The sequence below is a fragment of the Nerophis lumbriciformis genome, linkage group LG32 (genome assembly GCF_033978685.3).
Source record: "Nerophis lumbriciformis linkage group LG32, RoL_Nlum_v2.1, whole genome shotgun sequence".
NCBI lineage: Eukaryota > Metazoa > Chordata > Actinopteri > Syngnathiformes > Syngnathidae > Nerophis > Nerophis lumbriciformis.
This window is the reverse complement of record NC_084579.2, coordinates 26,006,930-26,031,109: the sequence shown is the minus strand read 5'-3', so window position 1 is coordinate 26,031,109 and position 24,180 is coordinate 26,006,930. Positions and strand designations below refer to the sequence as shown.

General features: G+C 39.6%; 1 protein-coding gene across 2 annotated transcripts in view; it reads left to right on the top strand.

Moving 5' to 3' along the window:
• Nucleotides 1–24,180, top strand: part of sfswap (splicing factor SWAP) — a 118,654-nt gene that overhangs the window by 22,948 nt on the left and 71,526 nt on the right. For both annotated transcript variants that reach the window (XM_061927106.1, XM_061927105.1), the window contains exons 5-7: nucleotides 10,570–10,795; nucleotides 10,875–10,975; nucleotides 12,807–12,957. In XM_061927106.1, the coding sequence (XP_061783090.1) occupies nucleotides 10,570–10,795; nucleotides 10,875–10,975; nucleotides 12,807–12,957 (478 nt within the window). The remainder of the gene's footprint in view (nucleotides 1–10,569; nucleotides 10,796–10,874; nucleotides 10,976–12,806; nucleotides 12,958–24,180) is intronic.

Here is a 24,180-nt window from a genome sequence, read left to right as displayed (position 1 = left end):
TTGAAGAAGAAACTGCTCACAAGCATAAGGAGTGATTGCCAGACTATATTCTTTGACCTGAAGGTGCCCTCGGTAGCTTCTGAGATTGCACAAAATCAAACTCTGCTGTCTGTCAAAACTTTAAGCCACATTAGATCAATGGGTTTCGAAGGGCCTACATATACTTACTGCTTGGTGACATGAGAACATATGTATATTTTCTTGATATCAGTCAATGTCGATGTCTATCACCATATACTGTAAATGAAATCACTATTTTGTTCAGTGAGATATGAAGACATCAAAAGGTTATTTTTGATTAAATATTTATTTTTTGTCGGTGGTTGAACATGGTAGATGTGCTGAAGAACATACAACTGTTTCAGATAAATAAAGTTGGTGCATATTTAGACTTAGACTTAGACTTTAATGACCCACAAGGGAATTTTTTATACACAGTAGCTCAGGTACAAACGATGGAAAAGGAGAATTAAACACTCAGGAGAGCACAAAAAGAGGGTGAAACAGTAAGTAAAAAATTTACCAAAATTGACCATTTACAAGAGATAATATATAACATACATACGTATAATGTATAATATATGCAATATATATAAAAGGTAAATACAACAGAAAATACACATTAATAACAAATATAAACAAAGAAAGGTGTGCTAACTTGGAAGCGGCCTGATAATAGACACATATCTATTGCTGCATGGCGAGGGATTATACAGCTGGATGGAGTGTGGAATGAAGGAGTTCTTGTATCGGTCACTGTGGGAGCGAAGCTGGAGGAGCCTGTTCGAATATGACTCTGCTGTCCCTCACTTGTTTGGTGGAGTGAATGGGCAGGGTTGTCCATGATGGAGAGCAGTGTGTCCAGTGTCCTCCTATCCCTCACTGACACAAACGCCTCCAACTGCGTGCCAATAGTATATACTAGAAGTCTGACCAAGCAAACACTTTTTCAAAAAGAACACACACCAATTCTACAGGCATAAGTCTAGGACAGCTATTTTGGGGGCCTGTGTGAACTTGAGATTTGTGCCGGGGGAAACAAGGGCAAAAGTGGGTTATGGATAGTTAGAAAACAGTAGGACAGTCTGAATGCACACTTTTATTCAATGGAGAATTAAGACACGTTTGTCAGTCGCAGTTTAAGGAGTCGAACAGTCTTTGTGTGGTGCAATGACATCAGCTGCCCACCAAAGGCTGCTAAGGCTGTAGACCCTAAATTTGGACACAGCCAGGGTATGTGTGCTTATCTGTTGGGTGGTGTTGCTGCTGCAGGGGATTTGCCTGCCGTGTTGCTACAAATTAGTCTGCATGAAGTCTGCATGTTTCAATACAAAGTTGTCTCCTTTCCACCAAGGTTTACCAACTCACCAAGCCAACTAAAGAGGCCAGTCCTTCCCTCTATCAAAATTGTTATTATTGTTATCATTATGATTATGATTAATATTAACAATAATAATTTTTATAATAAGTTATTTTGCGAAATTATCGTTTTATCGCCCAGCCCTAGTTGTACTAAGTAGGGATTTAACAATTACAGTATGATAAACCGCCGTAAAATGTTTGACGGTTAGTATTACCGTTTCAAATTTTAATTATCAAAAAAACGTGATTGATTACCACCCTTTGAAAAACTCATGATAGTTTTGCTCATTTGCAGCACACATGCGCAAACATAAACATAACTGCCAGTCTCATGACCTTGTGTCGTAAAAAATACTAGCAAAAATGACAAGGTATGTGCAATTAAACTCTTTGGATAGCGTAAGTTATTTAAACAAAAAAATTGAGCATTCAATGTTGGCCAAAATGCAAGCTTATTTAGTTATGAAAGTAACCAGCAATGTCACCGGGAGCCAAAGCCAAGATGAAAAGAGCAGCTTTAATATGGAAAACTGCACGATATCTAAGGTTACGTATTTTCCACACTATAAAGCGCACCGGATTATAAGGCGCACCTTCAATGAATGGCATATTTCAAAACTTTGTTCATATATAAGGCGCACTATCAGCTTTTGACAAAATTGGAGGTTTTTAGGTGCACCTTATAGTGCGGGAAATACGGTAAGTTATTTTTAAAGTGTACTTGTCGATAATTTGGGATTATCAGTTGATACTTTTGCTACTGTTGTTTTAAATAGTCCAACGGCAATGTTTTGTAAAAAATCGGGCAGTGACAATTTTCTACAAAAACAGCGAGCATGCTAATCGCTTGCTAGTTTAAATGCTAACATAAATACAACACACATTATTTTTTTTGTCTGTCTATCTGTGTTGGCCCTGCGATGAGCTGGCGACTTGTCCAGGGTGTACACCGCCTTCCGCCCGATTGTAGCTGAGATAGGCTCCAGCGCCCCCCGCGACCCCAAAGGGAATAAGCGGTAGGAAATGGATGGATGGGATGGATGGATTATTTTTTTAAATAAAACTTGGTCAAAAGATTTTAGTGTATGTGTATGTGTACTTTTTGAGCACATTTAACTATACCGGTGCTGTACGCTAAGCTTTTTCTCTAGTAGCACCAGTGCTACTAAATGAAAAAAAATAGTAGCACATAATTTTTTTTGTGGCAGATAAACATTTTTGTAGCAATATGAAATGTCTTAAATATCACAATTTCATTATTAACACTCAAACGAGGTACACATGTGCCCTCATACAAATAAACACAATGCCATCATAAGGCCTACTGTAACGCTCAAGTAAACACAGAACATCTCTAAACTCTGCTAGCACTGTCGCTAACATGAGTGCAGGGCTGGGCGATTTGGATCAAAGCTCACATCCCGACAAAGTCTGGCCCATAAACTAATCGCCAATCTTCTTTAAAAAACATTTAGCTATGCTCAATTCTTAAGCTAACAAAAACACAAAAGAACAACAAGTGAAATAAAGTACTCTGGTGTATGTTTATAGGTAAAAAATATTATAGGACATACACCAGGAACACCAACCTGCCAACTGCTTCATGATGCTGTGTGACAAGCTATGTATAGAAAATTACTTTTAAAACAAGTTTGTCAGTTCTATCATTGATTTGTTGTTACCGTAAATATACCCTCCAACCCTCGTAGTTACTTGCGCGCAGTGCAGTTTGTGTCAAGTGTTAGTGAAAAAAACCTGGTCTTTTACAGACCACTTTTTTCAACTAAGATTTCATTATCATCCATGATGGAGCGAGTGTGTGAGCTAGGAGGAGCAACCCCAATTCCATCTGTGCCTGGCACGGGTGTGGGGGATACACACAGGTCTCAGCGCGAGTGATCAATCATTTGGTTATGGTTTAAATTTATTTAAAAAAATGCTATACAGTTGGCGAAAATTTTACTCTAGTTTGATCAAATTTGGATGGATTTCTTTTAGGAGCAAAATTTGATAAGACCTAAAATGCCTTTTCGCACATGTGAGACAGTTTTAACAATTAAAAAAAAAAAGTATTTTAGCTGCATTTGCGAGTAAATTTGTCGCACCGTACAGATATGATAATATTGATTACCGTGATAATTATGGTCACGATTACTTTTTGGACTTCGGTAAACTACCCGGTATACTTCTAAAGGGTGTTGCACACATAAAGCATGTATGCCATACAATTACAGTGACACCTCAAATTACGAACGTCTCTATTTGCAACCTTTTCAGGTTACAAACCTTTACATTAAGCCAAATTTGCCTCTTTGTGCGAACAATGTCTTAGCTTATGGATGCTTCATTCATTCATTCATTTTGCTTGCTGCTTGCAGCCATTGAGGGCTGCTTGTTTGTGCTAATGCTAGCGGTAACTACATGAAACCACTACTCGTATATCGCTCTGAAACTCTGGAAAGTGTTCAACAATGCCTAAAATAGTCACAGACACAAGGTAAAATGATTCTCCTTTTTTTGTTTTTTTTGTAGCAACATCTTGATTAACGTTTTGGAGCACACCAACAAGACCTGTCTGTGTGCGTGTTAACATTTAAGCATTTAATATCACAGAAAACATTTTAAAACATCTCTGACAAAGCATGATCGATTACGATCATGCTTTTAGTCACTCGTTAATAAAATCAGCTGGCAACACAACATCTATTTGTGGCGTTATTGGAGACTGTACTTGTGTTTAGAGACTCTGTTTCGATACCTCTGGTTTGCCATGTCCATGACGAAAAGCTAGCTGCACAGAGCCTGACCTCACACTTGCTTCGTGTTGCTTGGAGCCTTTCTCTCATTGAAAACCGCCAGTGTCATCTTAAATTGTGAAGATTGCTGTCCGCGGTTTATACCGCGGGTATATGTCTAATATATTAAAGAACGCAACAGCGCGGACACGCTGCCTCCACTTCAGACAACCCCGTGCGTATAGCTTACATCATCACAACATCAGTTTTGGGAGCACGGTTCTCCTGATCAAAGTACGTATTTTTCCGGTGCATCATTAGTCAATAGTGCGCAAATAAAAACTGTATATAAACATTAGACTTAGACTTAGACTTAGAAAATCTTTATTGTCCCCGAGGGGCAATTTGGTTTGCAGCAGTAGTCATTAAAAACAAGGTTCAACAGTAAAAACGAGGTACAACAGTAAAAAACAAGGTACAACAGTAAAAACAAGGTGCAACAGTAAAAACAACGTACAAATACATAAAATACATACAACATACAAACCATCATGAAGGCATTGATCTAAAAACAAAAAACATTTGTAATACAATAAAAACTAATCATCACACGTCGCTTCCCACTAAAGTGACTGCATAGCAGTTAAGCTTGTTTAAGAAGCTCATTTATAAAGTCAACAGCTGAGGGAACAAAGGATCTTATGTATCTGTTGTTTTTGGCCTTTCTATTACTAGGGGCGTACCTGCATCCTGAGGGCAAGAGTCTATACTCTGAGAAGATAGGGTGCTGAGGGTTGACCAGAATGTCCTTTGCCTTCTGGATGACTCTGGCCTGATAGATCTGGTTCAGGGGGTTCATTCACACTGTAACTACCTGCTGGTGTTATTGTGCATGTTAGTGTGCTATGATGGCCATTTTTCCCGTGTTCTGTTAAGACACCAGGTTGGTGGAGAATGAAGACGTTTTATGCGTCCCGGAGTGAAACACGTAAGCAGACGTGTGTGCACAGGAAATATTTGTGGGAATTGGGCCCGTTGTTGGCAATAAATGCTAATAAATGAGCGTCAGACTTTTTTTTCTGGACGCTGCAATACATTATATTACTTTATTTTGTTAGGTGTGGCAGCGAATATGAAGCCATTGCGCACGGCCATAATTAAATACATTAAGGGGAAACCCGGAATGTAGTTAAATCGGGTGTATAGTGTAGCGCTTTTATTTTGAAGCCGGAAAAGTGTGTGATTGCTTTGAGAAAGTGTCTTGACATGTTTTGATGTTGGACTGACTGTTTGCAATTTAAAAAAAAAAAGGATCCTTTTGACTTCCTGCCGACCGTCTTTCATTTCTGTTGAGCTTGTATGCCATCTTACTTACTAAAACAGTCACAACAACAATCTAAATATTATGTTATTACTGCACCTTAGTCGTAATCTGAACACGTAAGTGAATCACCACCCGACTCTGAACGGCGCGCATATCAGGCATTATATACCGGTACCTTCAGTGTTTCCCACAGGACAGGCATCTATTTGTGGTGGTGTGGTCGGGGGGCGGGGGGTGGCGGCGGCAGCGGCGATGACCAAGAAGAACGTGGGGTTGGAATAAAATTACAACACTTTATGTACATATTTATATACAGATTTGAACAATTAGTTATTCACTGAAATATATTTATTAATTGTGGTTCTTACAAAAAATATATCTTATAAAATATAAAAGCTAAAATGTCTCTTAAAGCTCTGCCCCTTTAATTAGTGCATACATCATCTGTGTGAAGGAGTGAACATCCAACATTAGAATTTATTACTAACGAGCAGAACTGCTCTATGTACAGTGCCGTCTAACCTTAAGCGGCAGCAGTTCAACACATGCAGGGTTCAACGTTAAGCTTTTTTTCTACTTGCCCGACTTCTCAAATCTACTTGCCCCAATATTTTTACTTGTCCTGCCTAGGTTTTTTTCTGGCTGTGTAATGCTCATGGCTTGTATCATACTACAATCCTTCCCGTTGACTATTTACAACACTACACAGTATTTATTATTATTATTATTATTATTATCTATAATTACATTTAAATGGCATTGCATACATGTAAAATTAAATGCTATTTCACATTATTTGACCAGTAGCAGTTACACCCATCTGAACAGGTCAGCCACCTGTTTAAAGCCCGATCACAGTTGAAATCTTGAAATGAAGGGCCTTTAATGGCCAAAACATTAATCTGGACAACATTTTAACAGCTGGTTGGCTCAGATTTTCTTCTTTTCATTGCTTTCACATGCAGCAGTGGACAGTGGACAATTTAGCTTCAGTATTAATGTAGTATCTGAAGCACCGTCTCCACGTGTGTTTATTGACAACAGGGTTATAACCTGGACACGTTAGCTCGTTGGTATAGTAACAGGTGACTATTACTGCGTGCGTCTGCCCCGGCCCCCGAGTCAAACAGCGGCGGTGTTAATTAAGCAGCGTCAGGCTGCTCACCGTCAGTGAAACGCTCGGTGAAATCGCGGATTACCGTTAAATATATGACGAGCCGCGAGCGATGCAGCTATAACCTATCTCACCTGGTAGAGCACCCGCTGCGGCGACCCAGTTCGATCCCACCTGACAGTCGCTTTGCTCCGCGTCAATCTCAGTCTCTCTCCAGCTGTCCTTTCAAAATAAATGCATTCAAATCCCGAAAATAAAAATTAAGAAAATCCGAGTCGGTGCTGCACACTGCACAGGTTCGGACCACTTTTGAACTTGTTTGCCAAGAAGTCTTACCCTCGTATTTTGATCCGGTCGGTCCGTTCTTCTTTTACTTTGTCGTCGTCGTCTTTTTCTTCTTCTTCTGGCCCACCAAGTGAATTAAGTGCTATTGGCGGAGTTACAATGCATAGGAGGCTACCGCCGCGTACTGCACCGGAATTGTAACTACAAGCAACATTCACAGACAGAGTCTTATTGCTTTTATGAGCGGTCGAGCGAGTCAAAAGCCGAAAAATCTATTTGTGGCGGACGTAATTCTTTCGTGGCGGGCCGCCACAAATAAATGAATGTGTGGGAAACCGTGACTTTCCCATACTAGATTCTATTCTATAAACCCGTCTCCTTTAGAAACGTCACACAAATATTTAGTTTACTCCGGAGTACCCCTTTGAGAGTTACTTTTCGCGCTTTCTCTCACTTAAATGCCGCACACTCTGAAAAAAACTAAACAAAAAACCCTCCGCATTAGTGTTGTGTGGATGTGAGCTCATATTATTGGCACTGTTCATTCTCGTTGAAAGGGTGTTGTGATGACTTTGACGCGCTGACACCAACATATTGCCACAAGACAGCTATGATTTTTCTAATAGGTATTTTACAGATGAACAATCATTTCCCTCAAGGTTTCTTTAGCTTCTTTTTCATGCATGAGAACAAAGATCTGCTTTTATGTTTTGTATATGCATTCTGTACACAACACCCCTGTGAATACATAATTCTTTACGGACAGATGATGAGCCATGTGTCACGAAGGAACGACTCACCGGGATGTAATGTGCCACTGCTAAAAGCTGCTTGTACAATATATACCTTTTAATCAGTTAACCATTCATTACCATATGACTTAAAAAGTGAATGATATTTGGTAAATAACTCAATACTAGACATTAAAAGGTGAATGATATTTAGTAAATAATTCAATACTAGACAAGTTATCTGGTGAATTGTAAATATCTGTAAAAAATTTGGTTATTAAATCTCCTTATGATAGTTACATTATAGTTATGTATTGCCCTTTGATTTTGGGTTGGAAGCAATGTTTTACTGTATATTGCTTAAGCATTCAATTTCTATAGCATTATACACACATTCCATGTGTAGCAAAGTGCACAATTTAGAGCGCATATTTTCCTTGAAGGTCAAAAAAATCCATGGTAGCATAGGAAAAAAATAATATATGATAATGTTTGACCCTGACATCTTTTTGGCTGTTGTATTTAAAATATAGTATTTATTATAACTAATGTAATTTCAATAAGATATGTGTGTTGGGTCGACAAGCATCAATACTCTTGCTCTTAAAAGCACACCAGCAGAACAGTAATAAATTAACTATAGGCCATTTTTTGTTCCACATGTTCCCCAAATGTATGTTATCAAAATGAGCATAGATGTGCTTTGCATAGAAATGCCTCAGAAATAAAAGAGCTAGTAGCAATAGTGAAGTATTTTATCCAAAGACACTCATTGAGGACATATGAACGGCTCATACGAGTAGTTTGTGTTCTTCTTTGCTTATTACAATAAGTCGAATGCGTTCATCCAGTCATTACATTATTTGATATTGAAATCAAACCTGCATGACTGTTAAAACACTTTATGAAATACCTTCATTCAGTTCAGTTTATTTATTTATATAGCAACAAACAAAAAAAGGGCGCATAGTGTCACATTTACATTGTAACACAGAAGGATGAATAAAATACAATAGTAAAATATACCTTAAAAGAAGTTCAGAATATATGTATGTGTATATATATATATATATATAGATAGATAGATAGATAGATAGATAGATATATATATATATATATATATATATATATATATATATATATATATATATATATATATATATATATATATATAGATACATATATATATATATATATATATATATAGATACATATATATATACAGGTAAAAGCCAGTAAATTAGAATATTTTGAAAAACTTGATTTATTTCAGTAATTGCATTCAAAAGGTGTAACTTGTACATTATATTTATTCATTGCACACAGACTGATGCATTCAAATGTTTATTTCATTTAATTTTGATGATTTGAAGTGGCAACAAATGAAAATCCAAAATTCCGTGTGTCACAAAATTAGAATATTACTTAAGGCTAATACAAAAAAGGGATTTTTAGAAATGTTGGCCAACTGAAAAGTATGAAAATGAAAAATATGAGCATGTACAATACTCAATACTTGGTTGGAGCTCCTTTTGCCTCAATTACTGCGTTAATGCGGCGTGGCATTGAGTCGATGAGTTTCTGGCACTGCTCAGGTGTTATGAGAGCCCAGGTTGCTCTGATAGTGGCCTTCAACTCTTCTGCGTTTTTGGGTCTGGCATTCTGCATCTTCCTTTTCACAATACCCCACAGATTTTCTATGGGGCTAAGGTCAGGGGAGTTGGCGGGCCAATTTAGAACAGAAATACCATGGTCCGTAAACCAGGCACGGGTAGATTTTGCGCTGTGTGCAGGCGCCAAGTCCTGTTGGAACTTGAAATCTCCATCTCCATAGAGCAGGTCAGCAGCAGGAAGCATGAAGTGCTCTAAAACTTGCTGGTAGACGGCTGCGTTGACCCTGGATCTCAGGAAACAGAGTGGACCGACACCAGCTGGACTGCTGCTGAGTGGTCCAAAGTCATGTTTTCTGACGAAAGCAAATTTTGCATTTCCTTTGGAAATCGAGGTCCTAGAGTCTGGAAGAAGACAGGAGAGGCACAGGATCCACGTTGCCTGAAGTCTAGTGTAAAGTTTCCACCATCAGTGATGGTTTGGGGTGCCATGTCATCTGCTGGTGTCGGTCCACTCTGTTTCCTGAGATCCAGGGTCAACGCAACCGTCTACCAGCAAGTTTTAGAGCACTTCATGCTTCCTGCTGCTGATCTGCTCTATGGAGATGGAGATTTCAAGTTCCAACAGGACTTGGCGCCTGCACACAGCGCAAAATCTACCCGTGCCTGGTTTACGGACGATGGTATTTCTGTTCTAAATTGGCCCGCCAACTCCCCTGACCTTAGCCCCATAGAAAATCTGTGGGGTATTGTGAAAAGGAAGATGCAGAATGCCAGACCCAAAAACGCAGAAGAGTTGAAGGCCACTATCAGAGCAACCTGGGCTCTCATAACACCTGAGCAGTGCCAGAAACTCATCGACTCCATGCCACGCCGCATTAACGCAGTAATTGAGGCAAAAGGAGCTCCAACCAAGTATTGAGTATTGTACATGCTCATATTTTTCATTTTCATACTTTTCAGTTGGCCAACATTTCTAAAAATCCCTTTTTTGTATTAGCCTTAAGTAATATTCTAATTTTGTGACACACGGAATTTTGGATTTTCATTTGTTGCCACTTCAAATCATCAAAATTAAATGAAATAAACATTTGAATGCATCAGTCTGTGTGCAATGAATAAATATAATGTACAAGTTACACCTTTTGAATGCAATTACTGAAATAAATCAAGTTTTTCAAAATATTCTAATTTACTGGCTTTTACCTGTGTGTGTGTATATATATATATAGATACACACATATATATATATATATATATATATATATATATATATATATATATATATATATATTTTGTTAATTATTTTTATCAGATTAACGATGATCGTTGCATATTTCGTATTAAAGTATTAATTTTGACAGCCCTATTTTATTTATTTGTTGCTTGTCCTTTTTTTGTTTTTTAGCCGGCAACCATCAAGACTCATAACATCATGGAGCGGACAGCCAGCTTTGTATGTCAGCAGGGTGCTCAGTTTGAGATTGTGCTAAAAGCCAAGCAGGCTAGGAACTCCCAGTTTGATTTTCTGCGTTTTGACCACTACCTGAACCCTTATTACAAACACATCCTAAAGGCCATGAAGGAAGGTCGGTACAACTTAGCGTCTTCCAACAAACAAGAGCAGCCAGAAGGTAAGTTAATTCCTCTGTCTCAATCTACACTTAATTTTTGGCAAATTCTGATCTGCTTTTCGTCAACGTTTTGCTCTAGATTCTAATTCTGATGATTCAGATGATGACGGAGACGGCAACTACCTTCATCCCAGTCTGTTTGCACCTAAAAGGTGCTCTCGTCTGGAGGAACTGATGAAGGTAATCAAGTGTATTAAGTGTTGTTGGATTGATATACAACCCATGAAAAAATATATGGCTTTAAGAAACACAAACAGAAATCAAGAATATAAATTGTGGAAGTCAGTTTAATTTTTAGATAAAAACAAATATTATAGAATCACTCCATTCTAAGTAAAATATTATGGAATCACCCTGTTCATTTCCTAAGCTAACAACTGCATCGGATTAAACCTGTTCATTAGTCTGCTGTTTAAAAGTAGTTTTCACTCCTTGGTTGCACTATGTCGATTGCCATTGCCAACACAAGAGATGTAAATCAAAACAAAGATCAAACTTCCCAAAATAATTTTTGTGTTTTCATTAGCTGATTGGCTGACTGATTGGTCACAGTCAGCTGTGTCTTGGAACCAGATTCAAACAACATGGGAAGGTTGTAAAAGGCAAGCACACTGGAAGACTAAGAAAAACATTAAAGTGTCAAGACAGAAAACTTAAAGCAATATTTCTTGAAAACATAAAACGCACAGCAAAACAAATGAAGAACAAATGGGGGGGAAACTGGAGTCACCGTCTATGACTCTGGAAGAAAGCACCAAAAGGAAATGGGACTGAAATTCAGAAAAGCTAAACAAAAGCCGTCATTACCAACTAAACAGAAAAAAACAAGGTTGCAATGGGCTAAGGAAAAGTACTTGTGCACTATGGATGACTGAATGAAAGTCACATTTACAATCCCAAATCTGCATTGTGCAAGGTGATGGATTTTTTCAATCAGTCAAAGTTTATTTATATAACTCTTAACCACAAGTGTCTCAAAGGGCTGCACAAGCCACAAGGACATCCTCGGCTCAGATCCCACATTAGGGTAAGAAAAAACTCAACCCAATGAGAAACCTCGGAGGGGACCGCAGATGTGGAGCGTATGAATAATGATCTCAGTTCGGTGGTGGACAAAATGGAACACATTTTAGTGGTATTACGGAGATGAAAGAAGGCTGTTTTAGTAACACTCAATGTGTGACTCAAATGAGAGAGTTTGATATTTTGTTTGGTTCCACTGAGATTAATGAAGACGACTGCCTGAAGAAAAGATGCACATTTTCACAGTCATTGATGAAATGGGTCTGCATATCAGGTAATGGCACTGGGGAGATGGCTGTCATTACGTCTTCAACAAATACACCGGGTTTTGGATACTTTTCCTATTTCATCAATCTAAATGATGTTTGGGAATGATGTCATCATTTTTCAAGATGTTAATACATCTTGCCATAGTGCAAAAACGGTAAAAACATTTTTTTTTTTAAATGTATGAAGTCAATGTCATGACCTGCAAACAGTCTGGATCTCAATCCCATTAAAATCTGTGGTGGAAATGTAAAAAAGTGGTTCATGATAAGACTCCAACCTACGAAGCTGATCTGACAACAGCAATCAGAGAAAGTTGGAGCGCGCTCGTACTGTTTGTCACTCGTTAAGTTCATGCCTCAGAAACTGCAAGCTGTTACAAAAACTGGAGGTATTACAACATTTATCCATCCATTTTCTAATACTACTAATTTGGTTTACAATTTTTTTTTCATGATTCCATATTTTTTTTCAGAATTTAATGATTCCTTATTTTACCCGGCAGATGAAGTTTTTTAGACCCTCAACACCTTTTACAGTATGCCGTGCTGATCTAGTAATAAAGCCTTTAAGCATAGGTATGTTTTTAAAGTTTTAAAAATGTTCTTTAAGTGTTCTCAATGTCTTGAACAGCATGTATTATTGGTGGTATTGATAGACAAGACAGTTTTTTTAAATTAGAAAAGTCAAGTTTTAACTCTTTTAAATCCTCCTTTCGCAGCCACTTCGAGTGATGGACCCGGACCATCCGCTTGCAGCGCTAGTTCGAAAAGCCAGGGCGGAAAGAAATGGCTTGGCGGCAACACCAACCGTCCCTGAGGAAGCATCAGATCCTGCAGCGTCCAACACAACAGCCCAGTACACCGCTGATCGTGAGTGTTGACTTGATGTGTCTCAGGAAGTAACACCTTCCTATCTGCCTGTTTTAATTGATGTCCCATTGGCTTTGAATGAATCCCTAGACATGTAAATGTCCTTGAACAAATGCAATTTTACTACAGGTTTTACTAGAAGAAGAAAACATTTAATGATCCAGAAAAAGAAGGATGTGCCGATCGATCAGCCACAGATCAATATCGGCCGATTTTCTTAAAAAATTATCTGATCACCATTGCCAGTTAATGCTTTTTCATACTGATCACCAACTTTTAGCCCCTCTCGTTGACGCTGTATATATTTTTAGCCCCCTGGCTGACTAATTGTGTTTTAATTATGCGTCCCTAAAGTAATAATAATCACCACCATTACGACAAACCCCATTTCTTAGTATCATAAGTAATCTTATCACTGAAGGACAAGGATAAACATGTCACACAACAAGAGCAAGCCAAGAACAGTCATGCTTATAGCTAAGCTAACCGCTAAGCTAGCTTTAAACAACACCAAGAAATAAGTGCTTAGTAAACTTTAAGACTTGTAGATGGAACCGCGTTACAGCAGAAATTCAGCAGATTTTAACAGGACATTATCAAGTAGATTAGTAAGAGTCTAGTGAGAGAACAACAGCATGGTCACAGCTCTTGTAACACGTGGCTTGGCATTATCTTGCTGAAATAAGCAGGGGCATGACAACGTTGCTTGGATGGCAACATATGTTGCTTCAAAACCTGTACATACTTTTCAGCATTAATAGTGCCTTCACTGATGTGTAAGTTACCCATGCCTTTGGCACTTATACACCCCCATACCATCACAGATGCTGGCTTTTGAACTTCGCGCCTATAACAATCCGGATGTTGTTTTCCTCTTTGTTCCGGAGGGCACAACGTCCACATTTTCCAAAAACAATTTTAATTGTGGGCTCGTCAGACCACAGAACACTTTTCAACCTTGCATCAGTCCATCTTAGATGAGCTTTGGCCCAGCGAAACCGACAGCGTTTCTGGGTGTTGTTGATAAATTGCTTTGGCTTTGCATAGTAGAGTTTTAACTTGCAGTTACAGATGTAGTGACGAACTGTAGTTATTGACAGTGGTTTTCTGAAGTGTTCCTGAGCCCATGTGGTGATATCCTTTACACACTGATGTTGCTTTGTGATGCAGTGCCGCATGAGGGATCGAAGGGCCGCAATATCAACGCTTACGTGCAGTGATTTCTCCAGATTCACTGAACCTTTTGATGATATTACGTACCGTAGATGGTGAAATCCCTAAATTCCTTGCAATAGCTCTTTGAGAAATGTTGTTCTTAAACTGTTCGACAATTTGCGCACACATTTGTTCACAAAGTGGGGACCCTCGCTTCATCCTTGTGTGTGAATGACTGAACATTTCATGGAAGCTGCTTTTATACCCAATCATGGCACCCACCTGTTCCCAATTACGGTAGCCTGTTCACCTCTGGGCGTTCAAAATAAGTGTTTGATGAGCATTCCTCAACTTTCTCAGTCTTTTTTTAAACATGTTGTAGGCAAATTACAAATAAGCTAACATTTACAAAAAATAACAACGTTTTCCAGTTCGAATGTTAAGTATCTTGTCTTTGCAGTCTATTCAATTGAATATAGGTTGAAAAGGATTTGCAAATCATTTTATTCTGTTTTTATTTGCGATTTACACAATGTGCCAACTTCACTGGTTTTGGGTCTATATATATATATATATATATATATATATATATATATATATATATATATATATATATATATATATATGTTAGGGCTGCAACAACTAATCGATTATAAAAATAGTTGGCGATTCATTTAGTCATCGATTCGTTGGAACTATGCTATGCGCATGCGCGGAGGCTTTTTAAAATTTTTATTTTTATTTTTTATAAACCTTTATTTATAAACTGCAACATTTACAATATTTATAAACTGCAACATTTACAAACAGCTGAGAAACAATAATCAAAGTAAGTACAAAAACAGTACAAAACAGCGCCAGGGCGGCGCTGAGGCTACGTCTCATGAGGTGCCAGTAAGTTAGCCAATGATGTGTCATGTGCAGCTCACGTGACGACATAGGCTCCTTTGCTGGAAACATTCGAAAAATGCCGCAGGAAAACAGTACGGATAGTTAAGCGGAAAAACATCTTGAGGTTATTGCTTCAATGGAGAAAAGTGTACGATCTAAGTCGTCAAAAGTGTGGGAACACTTTACTTTAAAGACTTCAAAGAAGACCGTTACCTGCAAAATGGCACGGAAGTACAAAGTAAAAAGTTAAAGTTAAAGTACCAATGATTGTCACACACACACTAGGTGTGGCGAAATTATTAACATTGCTTCAGGAGCACATGAAAAGGAAACATGTTGGAGCCATAGATGAAGGGAACTCACGGTACGTAACTTTTTAAGTCCATAGTGGCAACAGGCATTCATGAGTTCAGCTTTTTTGTGAGTAACGTTAACGTTATGCCTTTGTTGCAACGCGGGGCTGATAATCTGTCTCCGGCACATTTGACTCCGTTTTGAGAGAGAAAACGCACGGTTACCAATTTCGAAATGAACGTAACGGACAGAAATATCTCAGGTTGGTTTCATAATGGATCAATGTAGCCGGGCCCGATAAAGCTATATAAATCTATTTAGATTTGAGTGACGCTTTAGTATAACTAAACGTTATCAAGGTGCAGGAATATTTCATGCTATTATTCAGAGGCAGCCTAAAATGAATCCTTTATTATTCACAACAGAAACATGTACAATATCTGATTCAGTTCTGATCTGATGAGTTACATTTCTGTGTTATTATTGGTGTATGCTGCATCCCCAATGTCCAGAACATGGTGCCAGTATGCTGTTTTTTTTTCAATAAAATACTGGAAAGGATAGAAATGTAGTTTGTCTCTTTTATCCGATTATTAATCGATTCACCGAAGTAATAATCGACAGATTAATTGATTTTTAAATTAATAGTTAGTTGCAGCCTTAATTATATATATATATATCTATATATATATATATATATATATATGTATATATATATATATATATATATATATATGTATATATATATATATATATATATATATGTATATGTATATATATATATATATATATGTATATATATATATATATATATAAATATATATATATATATATATATATATGTATATATATATATGTATATGATACAAATTCTGTCTATACTAAATCCAAAAACCGGAAATCAGTAGCCAAAAGGGGAGTTTCTTGATGTTATTGATATTGATAATTGCAAGTAATACATTTAGAATATAGTAATAATATAAGGTGTATTAAAATACAGAAATTAATTATAATTTACAATATAATAACCATAGATGTATAAATAATCAATTCATATTCGAATCTAGCCTTTTAATACTACTCAGTGGCCTAGTGGTTAGAGTGTCCGTCCTGAGATCGGTAGGTTGGGAGTTCAAATCCCGGCCGAGTCATACCAAAGACTATAAAAATGGGACCCATTACCTCCCTGCTTGGCACTCAGCATCAAGGGTTGGAATTGGGGGTTAAATCACCAAAATGATTCCCGGGCGCAGCCACCGCTGCTGCCCACTGCTCCCCTCACCTCCCAGGGGGTGATCAAGGGTGATGGGTCAAATGCAGAGAATAATTTCGCCACACCTAGTGTGTGTGTGACAATCATTGGTACTTTTACTTTAACTTTTAACTTTAATTGTAGTCAAATCATGAGGTGCCCAAAGATTTCCACCTCTAGATTACTGAAAGAAAAGCATTTTAACAGTACATATCCAATTTTCCTTATCATATTGTTATATATGTCCACTTTTTTATGGTTCAGCGGATTTAATGCAAACAAATAACACATTTGGCCTCACAAGCTATTGACTGTGTGCTATTGCAGGGTTTCCCCTAGACCAGAAGTGTCCAAAGTTTTTGACTGGGGGGCCGCATTGGACTTAAGAAATTTGGCCGGGGGCTGAAAAGTTAACTGCATGCAAAGTAACATGTAAAGTAAGTAAGTAAATGCTGTACATCTTCGATTTGAAAGTACAATCATTGGCAGAGTTACCTTTGTTGGCCACCCGATGGTGACAACATGGCAGCAATCAGACCACTGGGTATTGTATCTAGTCGATAGAAAAGCGCCATATAAATCTAATCCATTATTATAATATGGATACACCGCTCCCGGTCAAATTGTTTATTGAACTTGTGCCGTCTCGTGGGCCAAATTAAAAACGCCGATGGGCCGCATTTGGCCCGCGGGCCGTAGTTTGGACACCACTGCCCTAGACTGTCAAGATACCTGTGGGGGCGTGGTTATGGGCGCGGTCACATGATGTCATCGAATAATTTGCCTAATCTGCTGTTATGATTTTCTTTAAAAAAAAAAAAAAGTTGACTAGTGTATTTTACAATTGATTGTACTTAGTTTTATCCTGCTTCAAAATGTGTGTATAACTCCTGTGCAGTACTTTGTGAAACTTTAATTTGTGCTATATAAATAAAGTTGATTGAATTGGATAAAAAGGCTAAACAAATCTGTTATTAGTTAGTATTAAGATATATTTTTATATCGTTTTGCCATATTTGCAATTGTTGTTGCTTTTTGTACAATGTACTTTGAGAATTTTTCAAGCGTCATTCTAGAGACTTAATTACTTTTTTTAAATTAATTCAATTTATATTTAAAATTAAATTAAAAACTACATGCAACAAATCTAATCTTCTGGTAATATTATTATAAAATGTAGTCGTGTTTAGAGACTCTTCTGTCCTTCGATGTCCCTGACGAAAGAGGCGAGCTACAGCAAGCATGACGTCACACTTGCTTCGCGCTGCTCCAGTTGAACTTTCTCTTCTTAAAAGCTGCCACTGTCCTCTTAATACTTGCACATTTAGTAGATCGCTGTCCACGGGAATATCTGGTTACGCCCAGATCGCAGCACTGTTTTCGGTAGTCAAAGTATTTTTTTCCGGTGGTCGAGTTTGTGTGGTTTGGATTCAATGTCAGTTTTTCCCATGTTTGCAAACACACCGTCAGTGACTGAAAGGTGATTGGTGGAGAATGAGGAACTGTTGTTGTGTGTCCGGGGAAGCGCGGACTCACAAACACGTAAGAGTGTACACGGGAGGTCAAACCTGTTGGAATTCAATCATGAATCAATCAATGTTTATTTATATAGCCCTAAATCACAAGTGTCTCAAAGAGCTGCACAAGCCACAACGACATCCTCGGTACAGAGCCCACATAAGGGCAAGGAAAAACTAACCCCAGTGGGAAGTCTATGTGAATGACTATGAGAAACCTTGGAGAGGACCGCATATGTGGGTAACCCTCCCCCTCTAGGGGAGACCGAAAGCAGTGGATGTCGAGTGGGTCTGACATAGTATTGTGAAAGTCCAGTCCATAGTGAATCGAACATATTAGTGAAAGTCCAGCCCATAACGGGGCCAGCAGGAAACCATCCGGAGCGGAGACGGGTCAGCTGCGCAGAGATGTCCCCAACCGATGCACAGACGAGCGGTCCACCCCGGTTCCTGACTCTGGACAGCCAGCACTTCATCCATGGCCACCGGACCTGTGTGTCTCCCCCTCCACAAGGGAGAGGGGGGCCGAGGAGAAAAGAAAAGAAACGGCAGGTCAACTGGTCTAAACAGGGGGTCTATTTAAAAGCTAGAGTATACAAATGAGTTTTAAGATGGAACTTGAATGCTTCTACTGAGGTAGCATCTCTAACTGTTACCGGGAGGGCATTCCATAGTACTGGAGCCCGAATAGAAAACGCTCTATAGCCCGCAGACTTTTTTTGGGCTCTGGGAATCACTAATAAGCCGGAGTTCTTTGAACGCAGATTTCTTGCCGGGACATATGGTACAATACAATCGGCAAGATAGGCTGGAGCTAGACCGTGTAGTATTTTATACGTAATTGGTAAAACCTTAAAGTCACATCTTAAGTGCACAGGAAGCCAGTGCAGGTGAGCCAGTACAGGCGTAAAATGATCAAACTTTCTTGTTCTTGTCAAAAGTCTTGCAGCCGCATTTTGTACCAACTGTAATCTTTTAATGCTAGACATAGGGAGAGCCAAAAATAATACGTTGCAGTAATCGAGACGAGACTTAACGAACGCATGAATAATGATCTCAGCGTCGTTAGTGGACAAAATGAAACGAATTTTAGCGATATTACGGCGATGAAAGAAGGCCGTTTTAGTAACACTTTTAATGTGCGACTCAAACGAGAGAGTTGGCTCGAAGATAATACCCAGATTATTTACCGAATCGCCTTGTGTAATTGTTTGGTTGTCAAATGTTAAGGTGGTATTATTAAATAAATGTCGGTGTCTAGCAGGACCGATAATCAGCATTTCCGTTTACTTGGCGTTGAGTTGCAAAAAGTTAGAGGACATCCATTGTTTAATTTCATTAAGACACACCTTCAGCTGACTACAATCCGGCGTGTTGGTCAGCTTTAGGGGCATGTAGAGTTGGGTGTCATCAGCATAACAGTGAAAGCTAACACCGTATTTGCGTATGATGTCGCCTAGCGACAGCATGTACATACTAAAGAGTGCAGGGCCAAGAACCGAACTCTGGGAAACTCCGCACGTTACCTTAACATAGCCCGATGTCACATTGTTATGGGAGACGCACTGCATCCTGTCAGTAAGATAAGAGTTAAACCAAGACAAGGCTAAGTCCGACATACCAATACGTGTTTTGATACGCTCTAATAAAATATTATGATCGATAGTATCGAAAGCAGCGCTAAGATCAAGAAGCAGCAACATACCGTAGATGACGCATCAGAATCCATCGTTAGCAATAGATCATTAGTTATTTTTGCGAGGGCTGTCTCCGTAGAGCAGGGGTGTCAAACTCAAATACAGAGGGGGCCAAAATTTAAAACTGAACAAAACCGCGGGCCAAGGTTGAACAAATTAACTTACGAGCTATCGTCACGTCCGCTTTTCATCCATTCTAACATCGTTCAGACCCAGTCACAAGATATGTGCGGCTTCTGCACGCACACACAAGCGAATGCAACGCATACTTCATCAACAGCGATACAGGTTACAATGAGGGTGCCAGTATAAAAAACGTTAACACTGTTAAAAATATACGCCACACTGTGAATCCACACCAAACAAGAATGACAAACACATTTCGGGAGAACATCCGCACCGCAACACAACATAAACACAACAGAACAAATACCCAGAATCCTTTGCAGCACCAACTCTTCCGAGACGCTACAAAATACACCCCCGCTACCACCAAACCTCCCCCACACACACACACCTTGTAGCGTCCCGGAAGAGTTAGTGCTGCAAAGGGTTCTGGTTTGGTGTGGATTTACAGTGTGGCGTATATTTCTAACAGTGTTAAAGTTTTTTATTCGGCTACCCTCAGTGTAAACTGTATCGCTGTTGATGAAGTATGCGTTGCATTCTAACGTGTGTGCGTGCAGAAGCCGCACATGTTATGTGACTGGACCATCACTCGTTGGGCTGGCTGGCTGGTTGGCGTTTGGAAGACTCCCGGGAGGATCGGCGGGGGCCAAGTGAAATAACACGGCGGGCCAAATTTGGCCCACGGGCCAGAGTTTGACACCCATGCCGTAGAGTGATTTGCCCTGAAACCGGATTAAAAAGGTTCACAGAGATTGTTAGACACTAAGTGTTCATTTAGCTGCTGTGCAACAATTTTTTCGAGGATTTTCGAAATAAAGGGAAGGTGGGACACCGGTCGGTAGTTTACCATGAGGTCAGGATCGAGGTTAGGTCTTTTGAGCAGAGGATGAATAACAGCTTTTTTGAATGCTAGGGGAACAGTGCCAGAGGAAAGTGATAAGTTTATAATATTTAGCACTGATGGACCTAATAATACAAAAAGCTCATTGATAAGTTTCCCAGGAAGTGGGTCAAGTAAACATGTTGTTTGTTTTATCCCACTTACACGCTGTAATAATTCCTCTAATGGTATTTCATCAAAAAGAGAAATACTATTTTGGAGGGCAGTATCCGTTGTATATACAGTCGTATATCTGTGTTAATAGAACCCAGTTGTAGCTGGGATGCGTTGTCTTTAATCTCCTTTCTAATGAGTTAAATTTTCTTATTAAAGAAATTCATAAAGTCATCTGCCGAGTGGGCGGAGCTACTGAGAGTAGTCCCTTGTTGGGTTAGCGACTCTACTGTACTAAACAAAAATTTAGGATCGTTTTTGTTGAGGCGGATGAGATTTGAGTAATATTTAGCTTTAGCTAATGTAAGCATGCGTTTATAAGTTATTAAACTATCACTCCATGCTTGATGGAAAACTTTAGTCGCGCGCCATTTGCGTTCCAGCTTTCTGCATGATAATTTATGAGCTCTAGTTTCTTCTGTAAACCATGGGGTACGCCTTTTAAGGGCCCTTTTTTGCTTTAGCGGTGCTATACTAGCAATGGTTTCGCGCAGGGCGTCGTCAAAGTTGTTTGTGAGGTTATCAAAAAAGCTGACATAATTTGGGAATGGTGCCATTACCGAAGGCAGTAGGTCGGCAAGAGTCATCGTTGTGGCAGCATTAATGTTGCGGCTGCTATAGCAGTTATTATTATTATTAGCTTGTTGACAATGAGTCAGAACTTCGAATTTTATAAAGTAATGATCAGGCATTACTTTAGTATACGGGAGTATCATAACTTTGGAGGTGGTGACACCCCTGACAAGCACTAGATCTATCGTATTACCGTTGCGATGCGTGGGTTCATTTATTATTTGTTTAAGACCGCAGCTATCAATTATAGTCTGGAGCGCCACGCACTGAGGGTCCGATGGGGTATTCATATGGATATTAAAGTCCCCCATTATGATTATATTGTCGGCGTGCGTCACTAGATCAGCAACGAACTCTGAGAATTCACTGATAAAGTCCAAATAGGGCCTTGGGGGGCGGTAAATAACAGCCAGGTTGAGAGGCAGTGGTGTGACAAACCTCATAGTAAGCACCTCAAACGATTTATATTTATTATTTAGGTTAGAGGTAGGGGTTAGTGCGTCTGCCTCACAATACTAAGGTCCTGAGTAGTCGTGAGTTCAATCCCGGCCTCGGGATCTTTCTGTGTGGAGTTTGCATGTTCTCCCCGTGACTGCGTGGGTTCCCTCCGGGTACTCCGGCTTCCTCTCACCTCCAAAAACATGCACCTGGGGATAGGTTGATTGGCAACACTAAATTGGCCCTAGTGTGTGAATGTGAGTGTGAATGTTGTCTGTCTATCTGTGTTGGCCCTGTGATGAGGTGGCGACTTGTCCTGGGTGTACCCCGCCTTCCGCCCGGTTGTAGCTGAGATGGGCTCCAGCGCCCCCCGCGACCCCGAAGGGAATAAGCGGTAGAAAATGGATGGATGGATGGATGGATGGATGGATGGATGGATGGATGGAGGTTAGAGGTAAGGTTAAAGTTTTCATTGTATATTAGTGCGACCCCCCAACCCTTTTTAAGGGGACGGGCAATATGTGCATTCGTATAGTTAGGAGGAGATGCCTCATTTAGCGTAAAAAAATTGTCTGGTTTGAGCCAGGTTTCGCTAAGACCAATGATGTTAAGATTGTTGTCTCTAATGACCTCATTAACTAATAACGTTTTGGGAGACAATGATCTTATGTTTAAAAAGCCCATATTATAGGTATTGGGCTGTCTATCCGTAGTAACAATATTAATAATATTGCGTTTATTATACGTAGAGGACTTTAAATAGTTTCGACCATATCTAGGAATTGAAATGACGGGAACTTTCAGATTGTTTGCTTGGTGTTGCGATAAACTGAACGCATCATAATTTGCCACCTCAGTGGAATGCATGTCTACCTCTGACACAGTCACAACAGAAAAAACATTATGTGAGTTGTGTATTATTCTACAAGAATTGCTATGTGTGCAGGATTTATCCAGCCTGGCGCTGGCTAGTTCTGTCTTAACTGACTCCTCATCCGGACTAGCAGACGCTGTAATTGCCTGTGACCGGGCTTGCCCTAGTGTAGTTAGTCAAGTGTGACTCAAACAGTAATCTATGTTCCTACACAGGATGGTGTTGCATTCCTGGTTAGGGTGAAGGCCGTCTCTCATCAGCAAGCCTGGTTTGCCCCAGAAAGAGGGCCAATTATCCATAAACGTTAGTCCCTGTTGTCTACAGAAGCTAGCCAGTCACTTGTTAAGCAAGCAGGGGGCCAGAGACAATTACTCGATGCCTGGACATATTTCTCGCGAGATCACAAGTCCTGGCTATGTTTCTCTTTGTAATCTCTGACTGTCTCATCCTAGTGTCATTGGAGCCAACGTGTACAACTATATTCGCCTAACTAGTGGTGCGATTAGCCTGTCGTACGTGTTTACTCGGCCTGTTACAAGTTAGCTCCCTAAGATTAGCTTCAATGTCAGGTGCTCTGGCCCCGGGAATACACTTAATTGTGGCTGGTTTGCTAAGCTTTATGTTTCGGGTGATGGAGTCCCCTATGACTAAGGTGTGGTGCCCGGTAGACTGGGGTGTAGGACTAGCTAAAGAGCTAAATCTTTTATGCGTCTCAACCGGTACACCGTAGCTTATAGGTCGCTTAGGACTGCTATAAACTGGGCGAGTTAGCTCGCTACAGCTAACGCTAGCAGATGTGTCCGCAACATCTAAAGTTATGAGACTACTCTGCTCTAACTGGCGGACACGACCCTCTAGCAGAGCCAGCCTATCCATGAGTAAGGTGCACGACGCGCAGGAAGCCATGTTCACGGTATTTTCTGTCACCGAGTGAAGTTCCTGCTGTCTTCCGGGAAGTAGTCACGGTGTGCGGGAGTAGATTCCTTCCGACCGACGACCGGCGCCGCCTTTCTCCGTGCTAGCTTCGTTAGCTTAGCAGCTAGCTAGCTGAGGAAGGGGTGGTGAGACAGAGATTGGGTGATTTGAAAGTTAAATAGGACTTCTAAATATCTTTGGGAAGTAGTAAAGACAGCTGCAAAACAATTAAAAGCACACAGATAGAATGATACTTAGCTTTTTCGCAACAGCGAGCAGTCACTCATGGCGAACCGGAACCGGAAATGCATGTGCTGTTTGTTACTTAAGATTGGTAATATAAGTTTAAGATAGCGTTGTCCATTCACACCTGTTTGATATTATCCAAATATGGATGTTGTCAAACTATCTTAGTTGACATGTTTCTTTAACAT